This window comes from Octopus sinensis, unplaced genomic scaffold, assembly GCF_006345805.1.
Source record: "Octopus sinensis unplaced genomic scaffold, ASM634580v1 Contig18040, whole genome shotgun sequence".
Lineage (NCBI taxonomy): Eukaryota > Metazoa > Mollusca > Cephalopoda > Octopoda > Octopodidae > Octopus > Octopus sinensis.
In genome coordinates, this window is record NW_021835492.1 from 24,512 (window position 1) to 36,541 (window position 12,030).

Here is a 12,030-nt window from a genome sequence, read left to right on the forward strand (position 1 = left end):
ATTATAAAATTATTCCTTAGATAATCAAGTAATGATTTGTTGAGTCCTGATCAAGTCGATGATGCAAACAATTGTCCGAGTCTAATTGAAAATTCATGTAATTTGAATTTCTATATGTAGATGATTGTAATTATTCGTTTACAAGTCCGAAAAGATTGCGACTGAATAAGTTTGAATCTCCATTATCCATCTGCAGAAATTATCAGTATTTTATCAAACAATCGCAAAAGTTAAGGCAAAAGTTAAGATTATCTGGAAATTCGATTTTTTGTTAAAAGAAATTAAGCATATATAGAAAGAAATTGAGAAATTGGCTGTTCCGTTTTTATTTGTATCGCTGTAAATATGTAGATTCATATATGCATTGTGTGTTATATTTTTGAATTGTCTTGAGGAATTAATTCGTAAAAATTAATAATGGACGCATTTTTGAACAATGCCGCAGTTCTATATCATGTTGTAAATTAATGAGTTCTAATTGAAACTTTGCAGGCGCATCCTTAATTTCCACGCTGAATGGAGTTGCGAATATTTTCATTAAAGGAAGGAATTCTTTAGAATTCTAAAAATTAAATTTATATAAATGTATTCCAAAACGTGCTTCAAATTGGTTAATGAAATCACCAATTATGGATATGTTTAACCTTAAGAATGAATAATTAAATTTAAACATTATTAAAAAATTAAAAAAGTTAGTTACTCTAGAGGGGCCGCAAAAAAAATCCTAGGGGCCACATGCGGCCCCGGGGGCCGCATTTGAGAACCGCTGTTTTAGACCGTTTGCGCATTTAAGTTTTCTTCCAATTTCATTAAGATCCTTGTATAGAACAACAGAGGCTGGCCGGGTGTCTCGTGTGGCCTTTAATTAGCTTAGCTATCTTTTTACTTTAGATATCGTTATTATATTTTAAAAAAAAAGAACAACAGAAAGAGTCATTTTAGGTCTTCCTCTGAACGATGTTTTTTTCATTAGTAAAGTAATTGTTTATTGTTATAAGTGTTAATATCCATTCTAAGCTCAGAACTAGATGCGGAGAATCAAACCGATGGAAATTGAAGATGACATTGTGTCAGAAAATGATCTGAAATTGAAAACATGCATAACCTATATTCAATCAATAAATTTAGTCATAATTTGGCATATTTTTATATAGCAATCGACTGACTAAAAGTATAAGAGCAAAATGAAGACGTTGAATTAGAATAACTAATTAATTAACATAATGAGTTAAATTATTCAGCATCCCTCTCAAATGGAATACACTCAACACAACTCAGAATATCACGCCCAATCGACTCCCTGCAAGCACAGAGCACTGACCGAGACAAAATGTCAACATTCCCCCCTGCAACTACAAACGGAGACAAAACCATTATAAGGATTTCACACACACGCCCCCGCCTCCTGAGCTATAACCACCTGCCGCATAGTCCCAAACGTGTATTCCAAACTCCAAGTAAGCATCTGCCCGACCATCGGCGACATAGCACATATTTAAGGCAGCACTTCCGTTCATTCGAATTCTGTCAAAATCAGTCAAGGAAGCACCCAGCGACTTTGCAAATGAGATTCCGGTTGTTGGAAATCTTTTGAAGAGATACACTCTCCGACCGCCACCCTCCGTACTCTGCAAGTACCAATGCTCGACTCAGTTCTACTTTTTGACCTCATTTGTTACCAGAAACTGATGAGACTCGCATTTGTTGGCCATTTTTGAAGGCTCCCCGACCGGTGATGGCAGAAAACATTTCTTTGGTGGACGGATTGAAGACGACCCCACGACAGGCTGATCCGTTAGTCCAGAACTCACCTTCTTCTGGAATGTCACTGCAATCGAGACACAAAAATTGGGAAAATTGTGAACAAGTTGGAGGTTCCGTCAATCGGGTCGACAATCCACGTGAATTCGTCTCCGAGTCCCCCACATTGGGCGATGGTCTCTTCGCCAATAAATCTAAAATAGGAACTGAGAGGGACCTGTGGTCTTTGAACTTTTGGTTTTGGTAGATGAGGGTTTTTATTTTGTTTTCTATTGCCCTGTCGGTCTCGGTGACCAAATCGCAGTAGGAGGATTTGAATTCGACTTTTAGTCCTGTTTGTATTGCCTCGAGCATCATCTAAGACTATTTTATGAATATACATCGCCAGCCATGGTGGCATATTCCTTGACTGCCCTTTCGATTTCTTCCAAGTCAGTCTTGGGGAGATTAGAAAATAAGTATAAATAGTGTGTATTATCTTAACAACCTCACCATTAGAATTATAGTTTAAAATGAATTAACTAAATTAACAAAACTAGTTGCCTAATTAAGTTTTCAAACACACACAAAATTCAGCTTTTTTTACAAACTTTTTAAGATTCGACATTGGCTACCACACCTCAAAATTGGGTCGACATTCCTTAAAAACATGAATATTTGTAATGTGAATAAACATTAAAAAACAAAGCCAGTTAATTCCGAAAGTAATGAAATATCAACAATTCGATTCAAATAAAAGTGGAATGTATGACCCAGTCATCCTCCGCCCGGTGACTGGATCTGTCCTCGACAAAAAGGGGAAAGACGGGTCAGCAAAGAAGACAGAATACCCATTATCCACCAAACACTCCTCTTCACTCGCCACCCCCAATCGACCGTCCTCAACAACACTGCCCAGTCTATGAGGAGTCACACCCCCCGACAGCATATCCCCCACCATCCCCCTCATCACCTCACAATTCAGCCCTGATAGTTCTCATATCACTCAAACGTGGAATCAGCTCAGTCTCAACATTATATTCCGATATATCAAACACTTCCTGACAAAGCAGGGACTGGAGGATGACAGTCCCCACTCTGCGAAGTGATTCCCCCCACTGAGGAGTGCTCTCCTGGGGGTGGACGACCTGATAACTGACCTCCCCAAAGTCCCCCAGTTTGAAGAAGGCGTCGAACCCGAAGAACACATTGTCGGAGGATATGTCCCCATGAATTATGCCCAGTGAGATGAGATACACCACAGCCTAAACTGCCAGGCCAGATTACCCTCGAAATGTCCACAAACAAGTCATGGCTGAGCATATCCCCCCGAAAATAGACCGACTGGATGGTGTACATGCGAGTGAGACTGCCAGTCCTTCACTTGGCTAACCTGAGTTGACAGAGCTCTATTTGCATGTACAGTTGGCCTAATTGCACAAAGGCAGAGAAGAGGGACACACAGTTTGTGTGGGAAATGGTCGACATGGCTCGCACTTCTTCCAATCGGTGTTTTCTATGGTTAGAAGTGGGGTACTTTTCCTGGAGGGAGGAGAATGGCTGTGTGTACATTTTGATGGCGTACTTCTTTCCCTCACGTTTGGACTCGGCTGACCATATCTGCGGGTTATTGGGTGACCATACCAGGGTGTATGACCCAAACCCGATTCTCCGAATATTTTTAAACTCCTGTTCGAGGTATGGGTTGTGCAGTCGGCAGTCACGTTTATTCCCCTTAAGGTAACATTTAAAGTGACCTACCGAATACTGGGTATAGTTTATTTCAGTAGTAGAATATAATCAATTTCCCCATAAGTAGTGTCATTAGGGCAGTGTTTCTCAACCTTTTTTCCCTGAGGCCCATTTTCAGGGTCATATAAAATCTCAGGCCCATTGCCTTTAATAAAACTTTGATTAACAAAAAAGTATTTTTATTAACATAAAAAATCTTATTAAAATGTCAATGACTACACTGCTCTTGATGTCTATCTATCAATTTGTCAAGTTGAATTTCCAGATCTTGGTTCAACCTCAAACGTAAGTCTCCTCTCTTCTCAATCTGCAATTGATTGCGTTTTTTTGTGAGTAAATCGTTTGTTGCAGAAAATCCTGTCTCAACCAACCAAGTGGTGGGAAAGCCAAGTACAAACGGAACAACTTTTTCAAAGAGTAATGGATGAATCGATTCTACTTTCATCCATCCATATAAGCCATCCCTTTCAATATTTTTCATTAATACTTTGTTCTCCTTCAGTTCAAGAAGTTCTCCAGCAATAATAGGATCAATGTCTTTTTCACTTAATACGTCAAAATGTGCTATATCTATAATCCAACTAGGCGGATTCATTTCGATGATATCTTTAAATCTTCTAGTCATATCTTCTTTCAAGCATTTCAAGTGGTCAGTGCAGCTTGCGATTACTTCTGAGCTCGGAGCAGTTTTGGCAAAATTACAAAAATAAGCAAATTCATTTTTTTGAAGATGCATCTTCCAGAGACATAACTTGTTCAAAAAAGAGCGTACTTTCTCAGCACTATCTATCAGATTAGCATTTCGCCCTTGCAGTGTCATGTTCAGTTGGTTGACATGTGCGAATAAGTCAGCCAGGTAAAAAATCCTTGCTTTTGTATCGTTGTTATTTATCACTGAAAACAAAGTCTCAGCTTTATCTTTCTGCTTCTTGCTACAAGCTTGTGTTTTATGTCATGAACAAAAATAAGAACCATATCCCACATTTCAGCAAGACGAACTAGGGAATTTCCTTTGGAAAGCCATCTCACTTCAGTGTGCATGAGGAGTCTCTGGTGGTCCTCATGTTCACATAAATGTTGAAATAGGCGGTCATGCAAAGCATTGGCTTTGACAAAATTCACTGTTGAAACAGCGACTTTCAATGCATGTTCCATGTCATCATTGAGAGATTTAGCACAAAGATGTTCTCGATGGATGATGCAATGAATTGCCAATATATGAGGGGCAACTTTTTTTAATTTAGCTACAAAGCCATTCTGTTTGCCGGTCATAGCGCTGGCACCGTCTGTTGCAATCTGCAACAGATTTGACAGAGGGATCCCATTATCGTACAGATAGTCGTAAACAGCCGCATATATAGTGTCGCTTCGTGTGTCAATCAACTTTTTTATAAATAACATTTCTTCATGAATTGCCATTGCATCAATATATCGGACATAAGTAAGTAATAAGGCAGAATTGTTGATTGTTGTCTCATCAATTTGTAGTGAGAACTTAGAAACTTTTAATTTTTCCACAAGCTGTTTCTCGAGGTTTTCTGCCATTTCAATTTGCCTTCTCTTCACTGTGTCATTAGACAATGGGATTTTTTGTAGAATGTTGGCAGCCTGTTCTCCTAGCAGTTCTTTAGCACAGATCAACATTGCTGGCTTCACCAGACGTTCTGCAATTGTATGTGGCTTCCCCACCTTAGCAACCAGTTCACTCACTGCATAACTGACTTTTAGTGTCTTGTTATTATGCTCATTTGCTTTTTTTAAGCAGAATTCTAAAGTTTTTGGAGCATTCTTTTGGCGTAACTCCACTTTCTTCCTGAAATAGCTGCGCTCCTTTCCAACAGAAGCAGGATGCTTCAACTGTTGATGGGCGAACAATTTTGATTTCTTCATGGAAACATTTGTCATTACTAAGCCACAGTCCACACATTCAGGCCTCTTAGAATCAGCACTTGATGGGATGAAGCCTAGTAATAAAAAATCAGTCTGGTATTTGCGTGTAGTCTTCCTTTTTCCTTGTGTACTTTTGACATGAACTATACAATCAGGCCTATAATATTTAAATTTAAATATGACAATATCATTAAATTAAAAACAAATCAAATCAATTTGAAAATAATAACGAATAAAGATTTATTAGTATTAGTATTAACATATTTTCTTGAGGCCCACTCCAGGCCCAATTAAATCTTCAGGCCCATTTCAAAATTTCTCAGGCCCACAAGTGGGCCTGGGGCCCAACGTTGAGAAACACTGACTTAGGGCAGCATATGCAAAGTACGCAACCACACTAGAACTTATTCAAATATCCGCCGCAATCAAATAAATTTATTAATTAATTTGAGATAAAATTCAAAAGTCCTTGTAAAATTATAAAGACTATAGAAATATAAAATCGAACTAAAAAAGAGTCAGTTTCAATTGCCACGGCGTTGAGGGGATTCACCGAGTTCCAAATAAAAGATCAAAGCCAACCAATATCCGGATGACGTCATCACCATCGACAATCCTGGGAAGTGTGTACTCCCCTTCTGAATAGCACAAGGACAGTCCAGCCAACCCATACATCGTGTGATACAAATCAGCCACCCTACAGTCCCCAGAATGACTAACGTGCCAGGCTTGTCCCTCAGTCCGTCCCCCGTCTGTCCACAACACACCAAATACTGCGACAGTCCAGCTGGAATAATCAGACTGGCCTACCACAACTGAACAGTCCTCCACCCCCCAACGCCCGAACGAGTGAGAACATGAGCTGCCCCAACCCAGAAGGAGTAGCAGGTGTCCACCAACTTATTGGGTCGTCCATTGAAGCCCCCTCGAAGCACATTTGTCTCCGACTCAGCCACCGCTGAATGTCACCACTCCACTCACCAACAGACCAGACAAATCACATTTCCCTTCTTCCCCAATAATTGTCAGACCCGCAATGGCACAGAAGGAGTATGAGCCGTGTGCCTCTGCTTGAGGGACAGCCCCGAACCCCCCTTCGTATGTCTGGCACTGGAGGATGTAATCGGCCACTCCCTCGGTCAGTTGGGGGTCGAGGATGTCCAGGCATTGGGCAATGGAGAGGACACAGTAGGAGGCTCTGCATTCGAGGGAATGGACTACCGAATGTCCACTTCCCCGTCCTGTTGGAGGCAGAACGAGCCGTCGGGGAGTTTCAGGCTTAGAAGAAAGTTTTTCATTTTTTGTTTGTCGACGTGATGGAGGGCGTGTAGGAGGGAGAGGGTGTTTATGGCTGCATAGGAGGAGGCCACATGTCCGAGTTGTCCCTTTCCGCCTTGAAATACATTATAATGATAAAATACCTCCGAAACCTCCGCTTTGTGGGTCATATGAGTCATCGATTATAAACTTGATGGCTCTAACATTGTCATGTCAATTTAAACTGATTTCTCACTTTCGGAGGCAAGGACACCCCCAAAATAGCCAGAGAATTCAAAATCCAAAAGCAAAGCCACGATTGACTGCAACTAAGTTTCTAATTCTCAAATAATAAGCACATACTTCGAGGCAGGAAGGCAGATGTTTAATAGATTTGAGCAAATTATTCGAAATGGATTTATATTTGAGAACATATGCATTTTTGTCCAAACTAAACTTGCAATAATGAGTGTACTTTTCATTAAGGTACTCATGGAATGCTCTCGAACACAACTTCTCTGTTGATTCCTGTCATTCATTAAGGGGAATTAACTTGGTGAATATGTGTGGGGGTCGTCCCCCCTTTTGTTCGGTTTTTAAACTGACAAATTCGATACATTCGTCGCACCTCACTCAACACAATTTATTAAGGCTAACTATTTAATTAACTTTATTAAATAGTCCTACTAAAATTGATGAACTGCACCAATGAAGAGAATTTGATATCTACGTCAGGAATTCTTAAGCTGACGCCTAACTCTGTGCTCGATAAACCTCCTCCTGACGTTCACCCTTCTAAATTGCTTCTCGATCGTTCAGCTCAGACAAACTTGGCTCGTTTCCATCCTCATTAAACCACTATGCACATAAAATGGACATTTCGATTTCCCCCTTTTGTCCCATTTGCTGTGCTGACGAAGACACAACTGCCCATCTATTCCGCTCTATTCCGATCTTAATTTGTCATTCACTCCCTGGAGGTCCTATGGGAGCAAACTTGGAGGACGCTGTTGTTTCTGCTGGTCTCATTATCTAATGCTAGGTGAAATGACACAAAACAACACAAATTAAATAACAGAAAAAAAATCATGCAGAAGGATATGCAGACAGTAATTCGTTATAAAATTCTGTCATTTTGTCCAAATATATGGATAGAGTGTCCATAATATCCACTACAGGCTGGGCTTCCGTGCTGGGAAGGACTACGGGAATACTCTCTATAATTTTGATTAAATCTTTAGTCGTCGTGACGACCATATTCTTCAATATGTCGAGAAAGTCAGTATTAATTGGCACAATCGAGTTGGCCACTGCCCTTATCTTGTGTCGCATATTGTCCATCTGATTACTTACACTCTTAACCACTCCTTTGCACTTTTCCACGTACTCCTCCGCAGATGGACACGACTCCTAAACATGACCCTCTCCATTCACCATCGGAGACACTTCCATGAATGACTGACCACTTGACACAGCCACCACACACTCCGACGATTTGCGGGCTAACCTACACATCACCCGACCAGTCAAACATGTTCAAATCAACCACCTCGGTCAATGCGGGCAACTATGAATGTAACCACCTCGGAATACCTCGTCCATCAAATCCAATGGAAATGACTCCATTTTATTTAGGAGGGCCTTACAGTCACGAATGATTGCTTACACTTTTGAAATCAATCACCTCCTTGTTGTATTTCAGCAATGCTCGCAAACGAATTGTCTGACTGACACTCATCTGACTGGCCAGTTCGTTAATACTCCGAATTCTCTCATCGAACGGGAAGGGTTGGGAGTGGTACTCGGGCAATGGGGAGACCACCTCCATCCCCGGCACTTCCAACCCTCCGAACAAGTCCCTTTTCAACACCTGTTCGATCTCTCCCTTACAGATATATAATTCGACACAACCAGGTGAGATATGAGCTCATTCGTGAATTTTGTGTCATCATCCCCCATTCTTCCACGGAATTGTTCCAAGTCCATCTCCAACAGGCGAAGACCCTCCAAGTCTGATCGGACACACTCTCTCAGTCCATTCTCGAGTGGGTCAACAGGAGGGACACGTGATAACTCGTGTTTGGGAGCACATTCAATGAGATCCAACACCGTTTGTTTGGCATCATCCATAAATTGTTTTAAATGAACAATTCCCAACTGTCTCTTCTCCTCGTGGGCAATAAACTCACATTTGGTGGAGTGGAGACCCACAGCCCGCTCATGAGAACGAATAATTTTGCGAGACAACTGTCATTATTAGGCCAATAACCCACCTTGTTGACTGTACGCCTCGATTTGTAACTGGCACGTTCGTATGTATTGAACTGGGAGTCCAATTCGCCCACCCGTGCTGTCGAGGCTGCCAGTTTGTCCCCCAAAGTGTTGGAAATGGACTCCAATTGGGCCACAGTCTTCTTGGCAATGTCCAACTCGGCCTCCTTCTCCCTGAGAACACACGTCCTCGCATTGAATTGGTCATCAATCTCAAGTAGTGAGTACGTAACCAACCATTTGAATACTCTCGACAGCCAACTGATAACATTCCTCCAAATAGGCGACAGTCTTAGCCTGGTGGGACAGTTCGAGGGTGAATTCCCTGGGAGTTAATGACAGGAGTACTCAAAGTCGTCCTCCTTCATCAACACCCCCTTCCCCGTCGTGGCACATGTCAGTTGCTCCTTCAGTCGGTCGATCTCCCGTTCGAACATCTCCAATACACCACTCATCCAAACCTCCAGCAAACTGCCTCGTTGGAAGTCCTCGTTCACTTGTGGCTTGTTTTCGATTGTTTCTGCCAGACTGGCATACTCCAGTGTGCTCAGAGTCTCCTCGAATGACGAGGTGGATGGGGATATCGTGGCTATTATCGTCGTCCGAGTACGCCCGCCCAACGAATCTTCAAGAATCCTCGTCAGTTTGCTCTCTCGGTAGGGAATGTGCTTGGCCTTTTCAGTCAGAGCTGTGATCACTCGTCCCAATGTCAGCAAACTCTGATTTATCTTCCCTACCGAATCACTCAACCCAAATAACCTGCTTCCCGTGCACGTTGGTTAACCGACCCCGATCTCCCCACATTCTCACTCCCCGCCAAATCCACCAAATTAAACTTGCTTGTTTTGACCACCCTTTCTCCATTATGTGAGTGGAAGGAGTGGAGGGTCACCACGAACACAGCATGTGACCGACTACACTCACATCCACGCCTACCTCGACTTTTGATTGCACTCCGTCGCCCCCACTTGACGGTTCCTGACCCCCAATTGGAGTTGTCTGTACATTTGGTCTCGTCCTTCCACTCTGACCTGCGTCACTCCCTTGATGACCACCGAATTGGCCTACTGATGGGCATTACTCACAACTTTGGAGGTTATGTCCCGAAAGAGACTCAATTTGGAGACACACTGGGAGAACAGGTCGAAAATCTCCTCGTTGTATATCTCGATGTAGGACATCTCGATGTAGCCGTCTTTGTCCTGCAGTGAGACACCAACCATGCCTTTGTGAGGTCAAACAAGTCTGAGAGGACTCGGGGGATTATTCCCGCGTCTTTGCAAAGTCCGGACTCGGAGGATTCCAGATTGCCCTCCATTGTGTGGGTCTTTCCGGAGGCAGTCTGTCCGTAGGCAAACACAGTGCAGTTGTACCCCGTGTGGACATCTTGGACCATTGGGGAGACAATGTTGTTGTAGACGTCCTCTTGGGTGGTTAGATGGTCAAATATCTCTGAGAACTGGTATGTCTTCCGTCTGTCAAAAGAGGGGTCGAGTATATATAGTTCGTTACTATTCTCGATTCTTAACATTTTTGATTTGTTTTCTTTCTTGTTTAGTGGTCTATTTTCTGTAAAAATAACTTTTACCTTATTCGTACGAAGGATTTGATACGCTCACAAGACTCCATTTAAAAATTAATTTATTTTGCGCCAGTTTTATAATTAAACAATTTTTTGACAATATTAGTTTTTATTTTAATATTATTTGTTTTTAATCTTCAAAATTTAATTAAAAGCAATCTGATGTTAAATCTCTCCAAAACGAGTATATGTACTGACATTTTCCTTAGTACTTTTAAAAATATAAAATACATATAATCTAAACTAGATATGATTTATGCTCAATAAATTTAATATTTATTTTAATAAATTATTATGCAATTAATCATCACTCTTACGTTGTGGTAAATGCCAAGCGGAAAATCGAAAATATCCATAAAATACATAGAAGATAAAGTCCGCCGACGCCAGTCACTGACAAAAAGAAAACAAGGACTAATGAAAAAAGTGTTTTTAATTTGTGGGGAATGTAGGCTTATGAACTGAATGTCCTCACTCGGAGTGAAGTAGCCATCGTAATAGTTTCCCCCAACCATAAGGTCTACGTGTTTGCCACAGAAATGCTGGATTCCTTCGTGAGTCCGGATAATGGGCCCAATCCATTAATGGACTATTTGCTCACAAAATATAATCTGGACTACTCCAGCATTATGCGTGAGGACACATCCAAATACTCTGAGGACGACCCGGAAATACTTTGAATCATATATTAATACGTCTTTTTAATGTCGGATTTATGTGGTTTATTATCATATCTACACGCCTTTCATGTCTCCCTCCTTAGTTTATAATTGTGTGTAGATACACTGCATGAATGTGTTAATTTATAAAAATAATGAGCTAAAAATCGTTCTAAAAGTGACTTTCGAACAACTCAGGGCGGAGACCTCTAAGCCAGTCGGCCATTCTGTGAATAATAGCAAACAACAAACATGGCCTTTCCACACTCATTGGTCACCAAGTCAGGAAGAATGAACTGGTCATAGAAAGATGAGACTTGTCCCTGGTTATATAATTGGTAATCACACCTCAAATTCAGTCCAATCAAGTTGTGGCAGTCCATGTTCTTCCCTTCTCTGATTATAGGCAGTGTAATTGACCTACAAACGTGGACAGGACAACCAACACTGTCCAACAACAGTCCATAACTGGGGGCAATGGGGGCGAACACCTCCAATATACAAACTACAGTACTTTCCTCAGCATGAACAACTGCCCCAAATATGGTGGCCCAATCAGCCCTCTGCACAGGGAAATGACCACGCCTACAATAACATGACAAATCACCAATCATCTTCCTTATTTGGTGCAACAAAAAACTCTGTCCAACAATACGAACAGGCACGAATTGAATAGTCCCCGAGTCCCCCGGAAGGGACAGAGGAGGACACACCTCGACCGAGAAAATATGTCGGTGGTTGGTGGCCATCCTCATTTCCCTACAGTCAGCACACTCTCCTACGTCCGGGCAGTAAAGTTGTGGAAATTGTGAGTGCCTCTGAAAGCCTGCAGATACTCGTCCGCCTGCATCAGCTGGGCCTCTGAGGACTCAGGAGTGG

At 41.7% G+C, this 12,030-nt stretch overlaps 3 protein-coding genes across 3 annotated transcripts; all 3 read right to left on the bottom strand.

The window, feature by feature from the left end:
• Positions 1-1,668: 1,668 nt before the first annotated feature.
• Positions 1,669-2,115, bottom strand: LOC115231278 (inositol monophosphatase 2-like). Its single transcript, XM_029801338.1, has one exon. The coding sequence runs from the start codon at positions 2,113-2,115 to the stop codon at positions 1,669-1,671; it is 447 nt and encodes a 148-aa protein (XP_029657198.1).
• Positions 2,116-3,700: 1,585 nt separating this feature from the next.
• Positions 3,701-4,312, bottom strand: LOC115231279 (SCAN domain-containing protein 3-like). Its single transcript, XM_029801340.1, has one exon. The coding sequence runs from the start codon at positions 4,310-4,312 to the stop codon at positions 3,701-3,703; it is 612 nt and encodes a 203-aa protein (XP_029657200.1).
• Positions 4,313-4,383: 71 nt separating this feature from the next.
• LOC115231281 (SCAN domain-containing protein 3-like) lies at positions 4,384-10,133 on the bottom strand. Its single transcript, XM_029801341.1, has 4 exons — positions 9,996-10,133; positions 8,530-8,856; positions 7,115-7,167; positions 4,384-5,539 (listed from the first exon to the last, which is right to left on the bottom strand). Exons 1-4 carry the CDS (start codon positions 10,131-10,133, stop codon positions 4,384-4,386), a joined length of 1,674 nt encoding a protein of 557 aa, XP_029657201.1.
• Positions 10,134-12,030: the final 1,897 nt, after the last annotated feature.